This window comes from Hippopotamus amphibius, chromosome 9 (assembly GCF_030028045.1).
Source record: "Hippopotamus amphibius kiboko isolate mHipAmp2 chromosome 9, mHipAmp2.hap2, whole genome shotgun sequence".
Taxonomy (NCBI): domain Eukaryota; kingdom Metazoa; phylum Chordata; class Mammalia; order Artiodactyla; family Hippopotamidae; genus Hippopotamus; species Hippopotamus amphibius.
In genome coordinates this window covers 35,706,614-35,724,534 of record NC_080194.1, presented here as the reverse complement: position 1 = coordinate 35,724,534, position 17,921 = coordinate 35,706,614, and the positions used below count along the sequence as shown (strand labels likewise).

The 17,921-nt window shown below is 38.0% G+C and overlaps 1 protein-coding gene across 5 annotated transcripts in view; it reads right to left on the bottom strand.

Moving 5' to 3' along the window:
* Positions 1-771: 771 nt before the first annotated feature.
* RIC3 (RIC3 acetylcholine receptor chaperone) overlaps positions 772-17,921 on the bottom strand; it is a 58,370-nt gene continuing 41,220 nt past the window's right edge. For all 5 annotated transcript variants that reach the window (XM_057749739.1, XM_057749741.1, XM_057749740.1 and 2 more), the window contains one exon: positions 772-2,875. In XM_057749739.1, coding sequence (XP_057605722.1) covers positions 2,421-2,875 — 455 coding nt within the window. In that variant the 3' untranslated portion in view covers positions 772-2,420. The remainder of the gene's footprint in view (positions 2,876-17,921) is intronic.

The window sequence follows — 17,921 nt, the reverse complement described above, 5'->3', positions numbered from 1 at the left end:
ACATCCTTTTATTTTCACACCCCACTGCACTCTGTAACACCACTCTTTCTGCCAAGAATGTCCTTTCTCTTCCTCGCACACCTGGAGAAGTTCTTAGCATCCCTCAAGACCCACCTCCTGTGTGAAGTTTCTTGGATGTACTTTAGCAAAAATGATCTTTTTTTTTGTGCTCCTATAGATTTGGGTCCATATCTCACTTACAGCATTAAACTCTGTACAATAAAAGTAAAGTAGCTACTGCTTATTGAGTGGTTATCATGTATGATATAGGATAGTGCTGTTTTATAGGCACTGATGATTTCACTTAATCCTCATAACTACCCTGTGAGACCTGGACTTTGACTCCCCAGCTTTAGAGATGAGAAAGCCAAGGTTCTTGGGGTTAAGGAGCTGGCCAGATTCTGTAAGTAGAGTAGACAAGGAAGGAATTGTGACCATTTCTCTGCCTGCAGAATTCACGATCTTGAGCCCTTTTATAGTTCACAGTTCATTTTTTAAAATAAATTGGATAAGGCTCCCACATTCCACTGAGTTTTCTTTTTTAAGGTAGGAATTGAGCTTTCTGTTCCCACTGCCTAGCTCTGCTAAATGAATAAATGAGTGAATAAGCTAGAAGGAAACAAATATATACCTCTAATAAGGGAATCATATCCTAAGGCAAAAAAGAAACTTGAACCAGGGTCCCAGAACTCTCCTCATAAATCAACCCCTCATTGTGAATGAAGAGAAAGAACACAGAAAATAATTTATCAAAGCAGTAAAGAGCACCTACATTTTTTTTTTACCTTCAGCATTACATTACATCTAGATTGTTTTCAGTATATTTTAAACTGCATTCTTTACAAGTGAATGAAATGTTCCACACAGAAACAGATATAATATGCTTTCTATAGACTCAGTCTTCAATGACTTTTCTCTGAAGTCATTAACAAGAAATGCATAGTGGTAGCTGACATATTATCTTAATATGATCCTGTACCAGTGACAGCAGTGTGTATGCTTATATGTGATTTAATAGTGATTAAACAATTTTCCTGGCCTCTTACTCAGGCACAGTGGAACTCTAAAAGCCAAGTCTACCTTTACATGATTTCTTAATTTTCAAGTCTTCCACATTTCATGACTGGGAATGTCCTCGGGAATGTGTCCTCTTTAAACTCAGGTCTTAGCTATAAACTGAATTCACTCATGCTTACTAGACAGAATACATCTTACCTCAAGGAGACACATGACAGGTGGCAGCTCAGAGATTAGGCTTTTGCTTTGGTCAAAATCCTCCCAGTCCTAACCTAGCTCCTACTGTGCCCAAGCTTTCTCAGTAGACTCAGATATCCAAATATGGAATGAATGATCCCTTCCCAGGCACTGCTGTATTGGGTCCCTGCAGCTTCCCTGCTGGGCTGGCACTTGGTCGACAAGCTTAGTCTTCCTCGTTTCTGTTCAATTCAATTTGTTGTGAGAACAAATTTCCCAGGGGGCACAACATTCAGAAACAGCATCTAAGCAAGGACTGCCTGTAAGCACACGGGGTCTCTCCCTGTCACCAGCTCCCTGGCCTTCCGAGCATCTCATGGCAGGACCACCACCCTTCGGCAGACTTTCCTGAAACCATAACAGCTTCAAACCTTGGCTCTGCTGGGCAAGGACTAAAGTCTCTATCTCAAGCTTCCTCTGGCCACTGAAGATCACAGGTACAAAGGTGCTTCTACGTTTGGCAGTTCTGTTAAGCAGAACAGGGATAAAGGAAGCTAGAGATCCAGGCAATACGAGAGCAAAACCGTCCCCCAGTAATCCTCTAGGCTCGTTCTCAGGGCAGGGGGCGTCTTCTGCTCTGGAGGAAAGTGAAGATCTGAAGCAGCCTTGGTGCTCCTACAAAGTCCCCCACTGTGAGGAAGGGGCTCCAGCTCAGACAGCAGAGTCTTATTCTGCTCTGGCCCCACCATCCCCACAAACAAAAGGTTTTCTTTTTGAACTCAGAAGACCACTAACCTGCTCAAGGCCCACAGAATAAGGCATTTTGGACTCTGAAATCTTCACTCTTAAAATCTGAAGTCCTCATCATGTGTAATCTGATGTTCATTCACAGGAAACCCATCTGTTACTCCTAACACGAAGAGTCAGACCTCTACCCAGAGTGGTCCCATCTGTAATTACAATAGGTGGACAATTACTCACTGGATCAACTGTGATGGAGGAAAGGCAGGAAGAGAAAGAGGGAAGCTGTCCTGTGTTCATACTGGTTTCTATGATGTTTTACAAGGTGACAGGTGTGTAAGCACCAGGAAGGATACATGATATCCACGGTAGTGGCCTGATTGGCTATGATGTTTAAAAACAGAGAATGGAAGTACAGGGCACAGGGCCAAGGATGAAATCAGAGAGGAGAGAAAGGTCACCTTGGGACTAGAGTAATGGGTACCTCACCAAACTGGCTGTCTGCACTCTAAACCCTGGGGGTTCCGCTTCCTCAGCGTGCCATCCGGATCTGCTCTATCAGCACGGATGGCCAACCCGTCATCTCTCAAGTCGTGGGGCCACACTTCTTTGGTGGGTTCCTCTTGCTCACTGTAACTGTCTGCACCAAATCCAGCATTCTCTGCCAAGACAGCAGGATCCTCTTCTTCATGAAAACAGCAGGGACATGTTTCTGGCTCTGGGTCACATGAGGTAACAGAATTATCTTCCTGAGCTCTGGGGTCAGTAGGCATTTCCCACCCCAAATGGTCTGATCCTGCTTCTTCTAGCGCTCCCATTCTTTCAGCTATTTCTTCAGCAGACGGCTCTTTTGGGCCAGGGTAATCCACCAGGATTGTTTGTTGCCTACGCTTGATGCAATCTGAAAGGTCATAAATTGGATAAGTCTCTTCAGGGTAACCTAGAGAAAAAAAGTAGCACAAAGTCTTACGAAGAATGTCTCTTCCAAATAAATAAAGTGTCAGGCTCAAAGAGGCTTCTCAAGCAGCAGCCATCCTATCCCAACAAATCCATTCAAGAAATCTCTAAGATGACTCTAACGGCTCTTAAGTTTCACTTGAGCAAATTCTTGGCGATCTTGCTGACTGTCCCCCAGCTCTCTGAAATACAAACCAATTCAGTTGAAAATCCCTTCTTAAGTGCAGGGTGGTTGGGGCAGAGCGTCAGTCTCACACCTCAAGCCTCTGCGGCAGTGATGAAGATTAAACAAACAACAGGAGCCTCCGTTTAAAAAAAAATGTACCGAACACCAGATGGCGAGAGCATAGCTCAAGGCTAATGTTTATAATTTCTATTTGGAACCATTTCCAAATCTTCCCAGGGGGGAGGGGGGAGGAGGAAAGGAATGCTGAGCTCTTTGAAAAATACATCACAAAGCCTTCTACTAATCAAAACAATTGAAATGGCTTGCAAGTGTCAGAAATACAGAGCACTTGCGCAATACATGCCCAAGATCCCCAAGGACAAGGACTGCATTTTCAGAAGACAGAATTCCCACTGTTGGCTTCATCTTCACAAAAGGGAACAAAAGAAAACAACAAACTGGTAAACAAAATGAATCCCAGCAATGGTAATGAGAAAAGAGAAAATGTTGCCAAATTAAAGAACAAAATGAAATAAATCAGCCAAGCCGAGCCTGAGCAGCAGATGGGCCGTGCTGGAGCTCATATGCCAGTGCTGGCAACAGCAGCCGTGCTCACTGCACAATGTGAAAGCTGGAGAATTCAAAATCCATTTGCACATTATGATAATTGGCAAATTGAACCCTAATGTAAACCATTTTTTTGCCTACAAATTCTGAAAAGCCGGGGTCTTTTTTGGTGCCACGTAGAGTGTGGAGAGACATTTTTACAACATTTATAATCAGGAAAAAAACTGTAAAAGTCACAAAGACTCGCTGTAGAAAGTTTGAAAAAAACAGACAAGTTTTAAAAAGAAAACACAAATCACCTAGAATCCCACCACTGATAACAATGTGTATTACCTCTGATCTTTTTATCACATATAAACATATATTTTTCTCTTTTTTAACAGAGGGATCATACTGTATATAAAATGTTGTACCCGGATTTTTTTGTTCTACGTTATATCACAAGCACATCATAGGCATTTTAAAGTTGTCTGCAAAATATCCCATCATACAGCTACATAATTGACATGATTTACCATGCCTCTTCTATAAGACATTTAGATTCTTTCCAATTTTTCATTACAAGTTTCATATAAGTTAAGATCCCTGAATTATAAATCCATGAACACTTCCCTATTTCTTTAAGATAGACTTTTAGAAATAAGAAAACTAGACTAAAGGGAACAGACATTTTTAAAGCCTTTTTTACACTCACCAAATTACTTTCAAGAAGAATGGTATAAATTTTTAGCCCTACCAGTTATGTAACAAACTGTCCATCTTATCACATCCTCACCAGCACTGACAGTAGTATGTCAAGAATCCTGCCAATGCAGTCTCAGTTCCCAGGCTTAACTTACTGTGGATGGAATGCTAGGTAAACTGGAGCGTAGTTAGCTACCCAAGGCCCTCACAGTCTTCTTGGTCAAGGGCAGAGGCTGGGGAAGTCCACTTGCTAGTTAGCTCCTAGCCACTGACTACTTAAGAGAAGTCAATTTTCTGGCATGTTCCTGCCTTGTCCCCACACCAAGAACAAAGCTTACTGTTGGAATTACATAACTATCTGCTTTGGTTTAAGAGGGGGAAGCCTGCTGAGGAAAATCAAATAGTGACTCACATAACTATTTAAGTAGCCCATATCAGCCAATGTACTGGTTATCCAAGAACTTCATTAAAAACATGAGCAAGCAACAAAAACTCACTGGTCCTATGAGGAAATCAGCAGTTCAAAATGGAAACCAAACTAAGCAAACTATGTAAATAGCCCCTAAGAAAAGTCAATGCAGGAAACAAGAGTTAATGTCAATCAGCTTATAACTGATATTCCAGTACTATTCAACAGGTTATTGCATGTATAAAAACCAACCAGGCTTCAATATAAAAAAGGGAGCAAACAGGATGTAACACAGAGCTGTTAGAAACAAAGTCATAATTACAAAAAAATTTAAACTTAATAGAGGAAGAAAAGAGTAGGTTGAAACAGACATGACTGAGAACCAAATTAATGTATTAGAAGTTCAAGGTGAGGAATTTTCCTAGGACAAAGATAAATATGACAAAGAAATGGAAATTATGAGGAAAAAGACAAGCTTCATAAAAGACCGATCCAAGATCCAATCTCAGAATTACTAGAATTACACAATGAGAGGGCAGAGTAGGTTAAATGGAAGCAATAATCAAAGAAATTAGGAGAAGAAAGATGGCGGTGAAGTAGAAGGACGTGGAATGCATCCCTCTCTACAGATGCATTAGAAGTACACCAAAAGATGCAATAATTCCCACATAGAACCAGGCGAACACCAGCAAACGACCTCGGACACCAGAAAGAACTGCAAAGATCCCAACATAACTCGGTAGGACAGAGGGAAAAAAGAAAAGAAGAAAGAGGAGGAGAAGAAAGGAAAGGGACAGGTCCCACACCCTAGGGTGGGGGGATCTGAAACAGAGGGGAGATTGCTGAATTCGGGGAAAAGTCCCTTATCTGATGGGGAAACCCCTTCTCCAATGGGGAATTTCCTTGGGTCAGTAGGGAGGCATTTATGACTATTCAAAGAGGGTGAAGCAGCTGAGCTGTGGCAGACGGGATAGAGTGAGAAACACATGGAGGGTCCGCACCACTGCTCAGTGTGCCGGGACTGAGACGTCAGTTCACAGCTGAACAGGGGGTCTGGGAGCTGGAACATGGGAACCGGAGAACTGGTTCAGGGTGAGAAACACTGTTGGCAGTGGGGAGACGGACTGAGAGGACAGGAGGGAAGAAATCCGCAGCGAAGAGTGCCTACCCCAGAAAGCTGCGAGACCATAGTGGCCGCTGGATACTGCTGACTCACAAGCAGGGGGGAGGAGCCACAGGCATAGCCTCTCTCTTGGCACCTGCAACAGACAGAGGAAGGACCCCTCTGGGCCAAGCTAACGCACTCAGAGATAACAAAGGCCCCCAGGCAGGACTGGCTTAGAGTGCCTGCAGCGGAGAGCCAAAAGCCCGCATAGAGGCCCAACTCTGAGACATTCTGTTTACACCTGAGCCACCAGCGTCCCTCTGCAACAGGCACTGCCACGCCCGACTGAACTGCCATGACCCAGACAGGGTGCCACTGCTCACTCACTCCCAGGGGAAGGAGCCACTATTGTACCCTCTCTCTCCCCACACACCAGCACTTACAGATGAACAATAAAGGAAGCTCTGCTGGTCGCAGAATAATACAAAAAACCCAAGGTGGGTAGAAGGACACTTACAGCTGAGACCCCAAGGAAACAAAAATATTAGTATTAATTCTATTGAACTGGTCCATTCTGGGGTCAGTTCTAGTTTTTTTGTTTGTTTTGTTTTGTTTTATTAATTATGATCTTAGTCCTAAGGGATCTAAAGTTTTATAACATTTTTTTTATTCTATTTTTATTTTTAGCCTTTTTATATATTGCTATTTCTAGCTAAGTTTTTTGTAATGCTGACTGTATCTCTCCTACCTTCTTTTCATCTCTATCTTTTATACATTTCTATTTCTTTCTTTTTCTTTTCATATTTCCAGTCACACTATGCTCTTCTGTTGGCCTGTCTTCTATCCTTTTCTGGTTTATATTATCTTAATATATGTATAAGCAATATTATCGGTCTGCTCTGTCTCCTTGCTTTATTCTCCAGATGACACACTGCTTTGGTATTTATTATTAGGTTTTTCTCTTTATCTTAGTTCTCAGTATAATTGCCAAATTTCATTCTGAGAATCTTCAGTCTGTCTGGTGGTACTCTACCTCTTTATTATATTTGATCCTAGTTTTCAATATCTCCCTGGATTTGTGTTTGTGTGTGTGTGGTGTTATTTGTTTGTTTTTGCTTTTGCTTCTGTTTTGTTCTGTTTTGGTTTTGAATTTCTGTTGGTTTTCTCTTTGAATGTCTGATAGCATACTGGGGCTCTTCTGTCAGGTCTTTCTAGTGCCTTATGTTCTACTGGATTCAGTATTTGTGTGTCTTATACATGTATGTGTTTCCTAGACTTAGTATTTGTTTGACTCAACACTCTGCCATTAGTCTTGGGCTTGGACAGTCTTCTTTAAACCCCTTTATTGCTGGGACAAGCAACCTCTGAAGTTTGGACTACCACGAGAAAAGAAAGAAACACCATGCAGGCAAAGGAGCAGGAAAAAACCCCACAAGACCAAATCAATGAAGAGGTAGTAGGAAAAATGCCTGAAAAAGAATTCAGAGTAATGATAGTAAAAATGATACAAAATCTTGATAACAAAATACAGAAAATACAAGAAACAGTTAATAAGGACTCAGAAGAACAAAAGAGCAAACAAACAGTAATGGATAACAAAATAACCGAAATTAAAAATACTCTAGATGGTATAAACAGCAGAATAACTGAGGCAGAAGAACGAATAAGTGAGTTGGAAGATAGAATGGGGGAAATAACTGCCACAGAGCAGGAAAAAGAAAAAAGAATAAAAAGAATGGAAGACAGTCTCAGAGACCTTGGTGACAACATTAAGTGCACCAACATTCGAATCATAGGCATCCCAGAAGAAGAAGAAAACAAGAAAGGGTCTGAGAAAATATTTGAAGAGGTTATAGTGGAAAACTTCCCCAACATGGGAAAGGAAATAATTAACCAAGTCCAAGAAGCACAGAGAGTCCCATACAGAATAAACCCAAGGAGAAATACACCAAGGCACATATTAATCAAACTAATGACAATTAAACACAAAGAAAAAATATTAAAAGGAGCAAGAGAAAAGCAACAAATAACATATAAGGGAAAACCCATAAGAATACAGCTGACCTTTCTACAGAAACTCTGCAGGCCAGAAGGGAATGGCAGGATATACTAAAAGTCCTGAAAGAGAAAAACCTACAGCCAAGAATACTTTACCCAGCAAGAATCTCATTCAGATTCGATGGAGAAATCAAAGGCTTTACAGACAAGCAAAAGTTAAAAGAATTCAGCACCACCAAACCAGCCTTACAACAAGTGCTAAAGGAACTTTTCTAAGTAGGAAACACAAGAGAAGGAAAACACCTACAAAAATAAACCCAAAACAATTAAGAAAATGATAATAGGAACACACATGTCAATAATCACCTTAAATGTAAATGGATTAAACGCTCCAACCAAAAGACACAGACTGGCTGAATGGATACAAAAACAAGACCCTTCTATATGCTGCCTACAAGAAACCAACTTCAGACTAAGGGATACATATAGACTGAAAGTTAAGGGATGGAAAAAGATATTCCATGCAAATGGAAGTCAAAAGAAAGCTGGGGTAGCAATACTCATATCAGACACATTAGACTTGAAAGACTATTAAAAGAGACAAGGAAGGTCACTACATAATGATCAAGGGATCCATCCAAGAAGAACATATAACAATTGTAAATATCTATGCACCCAACATAGGAGCACCTCAGTACATATGGCAAATGCTAACAGCCATAAAAAGGGGAAATTGACAGTAACACAATAATAGTAGGAGACTTGAACACCCCACTTACATCAATGGACAGATCATCCAAACAGAAAATCAATAAAGACACACAAGCTTTAAATGACACATTAGACCATCTTGACTTCATTGATATTTATAGGACATTCCATCCAAAAACTACAGAATACACTTTCTTCTCAAGTGCACACGGAACATTTTCCAGGATAGATCACACCTTGGGTCACAAATCAAACCTCGGTAAATTCAAGAAAACTGAAATCGTATCAAGCATCTTCTCTGACCACAACGCCATGAGACTAGGTATCAATTACAGGAAAAAAACTGCAAAAAATACAAACACATGGAGGCTAAACAATACACTGTTAAACAACCAAGAAATCATTAAAGAAATCAAAAAGGAAATCAAAAAATATCTAGAAACAAATGACAATGAAAACACAACAACCCAAAACCTATGGGGCACAGCAAAAGCAGTTCTAAGAGGGAAGTTTATAGCAATACAGTCTTACCTTAAGAAACAAGAAAAATATCGAATAAACAACCTTACCTTACACCTCAAACAATTAGAGAAAGAAGAACAAAGAAACCCCAAAGTGAGCAGAAGAAAAGAAATCATAAAGATCAGAGCAGAAATAAATGAAAAAGAAAGGAAGGAAGCAATAGCAAAAATTAATAAAACTAAAAGCTGATTCTTTGAGAAGATAAACAAAATTGATAAACCATTAGCCAGACTCATCAGGAAAAAAAGGGAGAAGACACAAATCAACAGAAGTAGAAATGAAAAAGGAGAAGTAACAACTGACACCACAGAAATACAAAAGATCATGAGAGACTACTACAAGCAACTATATGCCAATAAATTGGATAATCTGGAAGAAATGGATACTTCTTAGAAAAGTACAATCTTCCAAGATGGAACCAGGAAGAAACAGAAAATATGAACAGACCAATCAGAAGCCCTGAAATTGAGACTGTGATTAAAAATCTCCCAACAAACAAAAGCCCAGGGCCAGATGGATTCACAGGCAAATTCTATCAAACATTTAGAGAAGAGCTAACACCTATCCTTCTCAAACTCTTCCAAAATATTGCAGAAGGAAGAACACTCCCAAACTCATTCTAAGAGGCCACCATCACCCTGACACCAAAACCAGGCAAAGATGTCATAAAAAAGAAAATTACAGACCAATATCACTGATGAATATAGATGCAAAAATCCTCAACAAAATACTAGCTAACAGAATCCAACAGCACATTAAAAAAATCATATGCCATGATCAAGTGGGGTTTATCCCTGGGATGCAAGGATTCTTCAATATATGCAAGTCAATCAACATGATACATCATATCAACAAATTGAAGGATAAAAACCATATGATCATCTCAATAGATGTGGGAAAAGCTTTTCACAAAATTCAATATCCATTTATGATAAAAACTCTCCAGAAAAAGGGCATAGAAGGAAATTACCTCAACATAATAAAAGCCATATATGAGAAACCAAAAGCCAACATCATTCTAAATGGTGAAAAACTGAAAGCATTCCTTCTAAGAACAGGAACAAGACAAGGGTGTCCACTCTCACCATTATTATTCAACATAGTTTGGGAAGTTTTAGCCACAGCAATCAGAGAAGAAAATGAAATAAAAGGAATCTAAATTGGAAAAGAAGAAGTAAAATTGTCACTCTTTGCAGATAACATGATATTGTACATAGAAAACCTTAAAGACTCTACCAGAAAACTGCTAGCACTAATTGATGAATTTAGTAAAGTAGCAGGATACAAAATTAATGCACAGAAATCTCTTGCATTCCTATACACTAACAACGAAAGAGCAGAAAGAGAAATTAAGGAAACTCTCCCATTTACTATTGCAACAAAAAGAATAAAATACCTAGGAATAAACCTGCCTAAGGAGGCAAAAGAACTGTATGCAGAACTATAAGACGTTGCTGAAAGAAATCAAAGACGACACAAACAGATGGAGGGACATACCATGTTCTTGGATTGGAAGAATCACCATTGTGAAAATGACTGTACTACCCAAAGCAATTTACAGATTCAATGCAATCCCGATCAAATTACCAATGGCATTTTTCACAGAACTAGAGCAAGAAATTTTACTATTTTTATGGAAACACAAAAGACCTCGAATAGCCAAAGCAATCTTGAGAAGGAAAGATGAAGTTGGTGGAATTAGGCTTCCTGACTTCAAACTATACTACAAGGCCACAGTGATCAAGACAGTATGGTACTGGCACAAAAACAGAAAGCAAGATCAATGGAACAGAACAGAGAACACAGAGGTAAGCCCAAGCACATATGGGCACCTCATCTTTGACAAAGGAGGCAAGAATATACAACGGAAAGAAGACAGCCTCTTCAATAAGTGGTGCTGGGAAAACTGGACAGCAACATGGAAAAGAATGAAATTAGAACACTTCCTAACACCATACACAAAAAAAAACTCAAAATGGATTAAAGACCTCAATGTAAGGCCAGGCACTATAAAACTCCTAGAAGAAAACATAGGCAGAATACTCTATGACATACATCAAAGCAAGATCCTTTTTGACCCACCTCCTAGAATCATGGAAATAAAATCAAGAATAAACAAATGGGAGCTAATGAAACTTAAAGGCTTTTGCACAGCGAAAGAAACCATAAACAAGACAAGAAGGCAACCCTCAGAATGGGAGAAAATACTTGCCAATGAAGCAACGGACAAAGGATTAATCTCCAAAATATACAAGCAGCTCATGCAGCTTAATACCAAAAAAGCAAATAACCCAATCCACCAATGGGCGGAAGACCTAAATAGACATTTCTCCAGAGAAGACATACAGATGGGCCAACAAATACATGAAAAGATGCTCAGCATCACTCATCATCAGAGAAATGCAAGTCAAAGCCACAGTGAGGTATCACCTCACACCAGTCAGAATGGCCATCATCAAAAAATCTAGAAACAACAAATGTTGGAGAGGGTGTGGAGAAAAGGGAACTCTCCTGCACTGTTGGTGGGAATGTAAGTTGGTACAGCCACTATGGAAAACAATTTGGAGGTTCCTTAAAAAACTACAAATAGAACTACCATATGACCCAGTAATCCCACTACCGGGCATATACCCAGAGAAAACCATAATCCAAAAAGAAACATGTACCGTAATGTTCACTGCAGCACTATTTACAATAGCTAGGACATGGAAGCAACCTAAATGCCCATCAACAAATGAATGGATAAAGAAGATGTGGCATATATATACAATGGAATATTACTCAGCTATAAAAAGGAATGAGATGGAGCTATATGTAATGAGGTGGATAGACCTACAGTCTGTCATACAGAGTGAAGTAAGTCAGAAAGAGAAAAACAAATATTGTATGCTAACTCATATATACAGAATCTAAAAAAAAAAAAATAATGGTACTGATGAACCCAGTGACAAGACCAGAATAAGGATGCAGATGCAGAGAATGTACTGGAGGACACGAGTTTGGGTGGGTGGGGGGACGAAGGGGAAGCTGGGACAAAGTGAGAGAGTAGCATAGACATATATATACTACCAACTGTAAAACAGATAGCCAGTGGGAAGTTGCTGTATAACAAAGGGAGATCAACTCGATGATGGGTGATGCCTTAGAGGGCCGGGACGGGGAGGGTGGGGCGGGGGGAGTCACAGGAGGGAGGGAATATGGGGATATGTCTATAGATACAGCTGATTGAATTTGGTGTACCTCAAAAAAAAAAAAAAAGGCAAAAAAAAAAAAAAAAGATTACCACATCCCTGGGGAAAAAAAAAAGAAATCATAAGAAAATACGCTTTAGTTGAAAAAAGACAAGTCTTCAGACAGATAAATGCTAGGGAAAGAATACTCTGAAAAATCCGTACATTAATAATACACACTCAGACATATGCTGATGAACCTGCACAAATTCAAAATTTTAAGTATAAAAAGAATACAAATTTCCATACATAAAACAAAAACTAGCTAACTAAAAACAGGCTATCCATTGAGAAAGAATCAGACTGTGATAAGATCTGTTATTTTCAGCATCACATGAAAGTAGAGAATGAAGCAATGTTTTTAGGCTTATAAGCGAAAAGGGCATGATCGTACAATTTTCTACCCATCCAATCATTTATATAAAGGTGACAAATGGTATGTGTAGTACTCAGAAAGCACACCATTCTGTTTTGGGGGGTGGGTGGGGGAGGGGCTTAAGGAAGTATTCTGACAGATACAAAAATTTATTAAAAATTTAAATTCAAGAAAGAAGATCCTGTATACAAGAAAGCAGTAAAAAAAAAATGAAATCAAGAAATTATTAATGTAAAATAAGTAATTATTGACAATGTGGTTAGAAATTTAATGCCATTGTTAAGAAATACTTGAAACAGAAAAGGCTAATATCTTTTAAAAGCTAACATCATTTGCAGCTAAAATTCTACATAATTTCTACAAAACCTAAGTAGTAGGTAGAAAATAGACATGATAAAAATTTTACCTTATTTGGGAACAAGGTTATATAATGAAGTTTTGCAAGTTGGAAGAAAAAAAGGAATTCCAATTTTCATTTCATTGATTCTAGTGAGAATGAAATAATTTTTCTTCTGTTTTGTGGCCAGCTGCACTTTTTTTCTTCTGTGCATTGCATATCTAGGCAGATATCAGTGTTTTCTGAATTAGTTGTAGAGTTTTTTACATATTAAAGGTATCAGCTTCTTTGCTGATATCAGTCATATTTGTTACAAATATTTTTCCAGTTTAGTGTTGGCTCTGAAAATTTTGTGACCTTCTCTGATCTACAGAAGGTAAAAGTTTTATGTTACACTATTCTTTCCCTTAAAATTTCTTACATTGCTTTTTTAAACTAATTTTTTATTTTGTGTTAATCGCAGATTCATGTGTAGTCATTAGAAATAATACAGAAATCTCATGTACCCTTTACCTAGTTTCTTCACCTTGCAAAACTATATACTACAATATCACAACCAGGATATTAATACTGATATAGTCAATGTACAGAACATTTCTATCACCACGAGGATCCCTTATTCTGCCCTTTTCTGGCCACAACCACTCCCTCCTGCTCCCATTCCCTCCTCAGCCTCTGGCAACTGCTAGCCTTTTCTCCATTTCTATAATTTTGCCATTTCAAGAATGTTATGTAAATAGAATCACATTATATAACCTTTCGGAATTAGCTTTTTTTCATTCAGCATAATCATCTGGAAATCCATCCAAGCTGCTGCATGTATCAACACTTCATTCCTTTTTATTGCTGAGTAGTATCTGACACAGTATGGATGTACCTACACAGTGTTTAACCATTCACCTGCTGAAGGATGTCTGGGTTGTTTCCAGTTTGGGGCTATGACAAATAAAGCTGGTATAAATATTCAAGTCCAAGTTTTATCTGAACAAAAACTTTGCATTTCTCTGGGATAAATGTCCAGGAGTATAACTGCAAGGCTGTATAGTAGCTACATATTTAGCTTCTTAAGAAACTGCCAAACTTTTTTCCAGTGCGGGTATATTTTACATCCCCACCAGCAACGTAAGAGTGAATCCAACTTCTCCTCATTCTCACCAGTATTTGGTGGTGCTACTGGGTTTTGTTTGTTTGTTTTTAAGTCATTCTGATAGGTGTGTAGTGGTATCTCAATGAGATTTTAATTTGCATTTCCTAAACGGCTAATGATGTTGAGCAACTTTTCATGTGCTTATTTTCCACCTGTATATCTTCTTCTGGGGAAATGTCTATAACTTCTGCCCATTTCCTACTTGAACTGTTTCTTCTTTACTGTTGAGCTTTGAGAGTTCCTTACATATTCTAAATACTAGTCTTTTGTTGAATATGTGATTTGCAAATATTTTCTCCTACTCTGTAGCTTGTCTCTTCATCATCCTAAGAAGGTCTTTTGCAGAGCAAACGTTTTTAATTTTGATGCAGACTAATTTATCAAATTTTGCTTTCAGGAACTGTGCTTCTGATGTCAAACCTAAGAACTTTTTGCCAAAGATTTGATCCCAAAGATTTTCTATTTTTTTCTAAAAGATTTATAGTTTTACATTTTACATTTATGTCCACGATCTATTTTTAGTTATATAACACGTGGGACTTTGGTTAAGGTTAATATTTTTTTTGCCTATGGATGTCCAATTTCTCAAGCACCATTTGTTGAGAAGGCTAACTTTCCTCCATTGAATTGTTCTTGCATGTCTGTCAAAAAACAGTTGTGCATATTTATGTGGGTTTATTGCTGGGTTCCCTGTTCTGTTCCATTGATCTATGTGTCTATTCCTGTACAACACCACAAAGTCTTGCTTATGGTAGTATGTAAGTCCTGGAATAGGTAGACTGTTTCCTTCTACTTCTTTCTCAAAATTGTTTAGCTATTCTACTTCCTCTGCCTCTCAATATACATTTTAGAATAATCTTGCCTATATCTACAAAACAACTTGCTGAGATTTTGACAGGGACTGTGTTAAACCTGTTCATCAGTTTGGGAAGAACTGACATTTGTATTATGTTGAGTCCTCCAATCAATGAACACAATATGTCTCCCCATTTTTATTTAGATCTTTGATTTCTTTCATTGGTGTTATATAGTTTTCAGCATGCAAGTCCTGTACGTGTCTTGTTAAATTTACACCTAAGTCTTTCATTTATTTGAATGATTACAAATTTTCATTTTGATGTCAGCATGTTCATTGCTAGTGTACAGAAATACAATTGATTTTTGTATGTTTGTCTACCTTGCTGAACTCATTTGTTAGTTCTAGTTTTTAAAATAGATTCCTCAGGGTTTTCTCTATAGACAATCATGTGATCTGCAAGCAGGGATAGTTTTATTTCTCCCTTTTTAGTCTGTATGCCTTTTGTCTCCTTTACTTGCCTTCCTGCACTACCTAGAACTTTCAGCACCATGCTGAATAAAAGTAGTCACCCTTGCCTGTTCCCAATCTTAGGGAGAAAGCATTCATCGCTCACCATTAAATATGTTAGCTGTAGGTTTTTATAGATTCTCTTCATCAAGTTGAAGAAATTCCCCTCTAATCCTATTTTTCTGAGAGTTATTATTATAATCAGATCTTGCATTGCTTTTATGCTCAAGAATTTTTTTCCTGCTAAAGAAACAGTACCTATTCACAACCATTTTTTTCTAGTTTTTGAGGTTCCTTTCCTCCATCCTTAACTATTTAGTATATCTGGGATTATTTTGATGATAAATATGTTGGCTCTTACTTCTGCTCTAGCAATAATGAAGGCATGAGGACTCCCCACATTAAACAACTAGAAAACCAAATGAAACATATGAAGTACCAATTTTCAGACATTACAAAATAGGTAGTGCAACATGATCTTTGAGAAAAGGGAAATAGAGCCCAGAAGTCTCACTGAGCTTGGAAAACAGATTATAGTTCAGGGAGGCCAGGGCAGTGAGAATTTACAGGGAAGAATACTGGGAAGAAAGGAGCTTCACAAAGAGAGCTCCAGAGATCTGCAGAGGGAACTCTTCATGTCTTTAGCTGTGTTTTGATCTGTACATATATGGGATAAAACTAACCAAGGCCAGGAAAAGAAATACTGAAAGCATTACGCCTAAAAATTCCTGGAGCTCACACATAGCTGGGAATAGTCATGTCCTGACTAGCCAGGGTGCAAAGACCTCGTGAAGCATCATGCAGAGTCCAGAGAAAGGTGCTGCTTTACTAGTGGGGCTAAATTGGCCACAGAGTAAAGGTTGCTTTGGACCCACCCTAACAAATCTTAAAAACAAGCACTGAAGGATCCAGTTGATTTTTGGTAACTTAAATGTGTGTCAGAAAGAAGTTCAACGCTATTTAAAATACTAAAACAAAATCTAGCATTCAACAATGTAAAATTTGCAATATCCATCATCTAATCATAATTTACCAGGCATGCAGAAAGGGAAACCATAACAAGGAGAAAAATCAGTCACTAGAAACAGACCCAGAAATGACACAGAAAACAAGAACAGAAGTCAACTCTGTTAAGAAAGCTGTTATAAATATGCCTCATACGTTTAAGAAGGTAGAAGATATGAATACATGAGAGAAATGAAAGACATAAAAAAGACCCAAACAGAACTTCTAGAGATGACAGTATAATATCTGAAATTAAAAATACACTGAATGAGATTAAAAGCAGATTATAGACTGCAGAAGAAAAGCTGAAGACACAGTCAGAAAAACTATCCAAAATTAAGCATGGTAGGGGAAAAAAAAAAAGACCAAAGAAAAAGAAGAGACCATATGTCACCTTTGGAACAATATCAAAGAGTCTAACAAACACGCAATTGGAGAATCAGGAGAGCACATGAGTGCAAGAGAACTATCTCGTTAATGAAATAATGGCCAAAAATAGATCAAGGATCTCAGCTTTCTCCTTGAGAAACTAGAAAAAGAATGTCAAACCTTAAGTAAGCAACAGAAATCAATGAAATAGGAAACAGGGAAAAAAAAGATAGAGAAAAAAAGAGAACCAAAGTATAGTTCTTGAAAAGATCAACAATGTTGATAAACCTCTGATCAAACTAATCAGGAAAAAAAAAATTACAGAAAGGCCCAATTACCAACATCAGGAGTAGAACATTATTATGAACAATCTTATACTAATAATATATTTGATAATGTGAATAAAATATGTAAACTCATTGAAAGATACAAACTATCCAAGTTCACTCAAGAAGAAATAAACTGAAACAGTGCAATTCATGTAAAGAAATTAAATTCATAGCTATGTAAGTTTTGCCACAAAGAAAACTCCAGGTCCAGATGGTATCACTGGAGAATTCCACCCAACATTTAAGGAACAAATAAGTAATTATATACAAACTCTTCCAGAAAATAAAAGAAGGAACACATACAATGCATTTTATGAAGCCAGTACTACCCTGAAATCAAAACCAAAGACATTATAGAAAAGAAAAACCACAGACAAATATCCCTCATAAACACAGAAATAGAAAAACCCTTAGCAAATTGAATCTAGCCATATATATAATCATGACAAAGTAGAGTTTATCCTAGGAATGTGAAGTTGTTTAAACATGTTTTTAAATTAATATAGTTCACCATATTAGTGACTAAAACAGAAAATAATATGATCATCTCAGGTGATTAACAAAAAGTATTCATAAAAACTCAATACCCATTCATGATGAAAAACTCAGCAAAGTAAGACTAGAAGGAAGCTTCCTTAACTGAAAAAGAACATCCATGAAAAACCAAGAGCTCACATCATACTAATGGAGAATGTGTGAGTACTTTCCACCTAATATCAGGAAAGCGAGGATGTCTGCTTTCACCACTTCTATTCAATATTGTGCAAG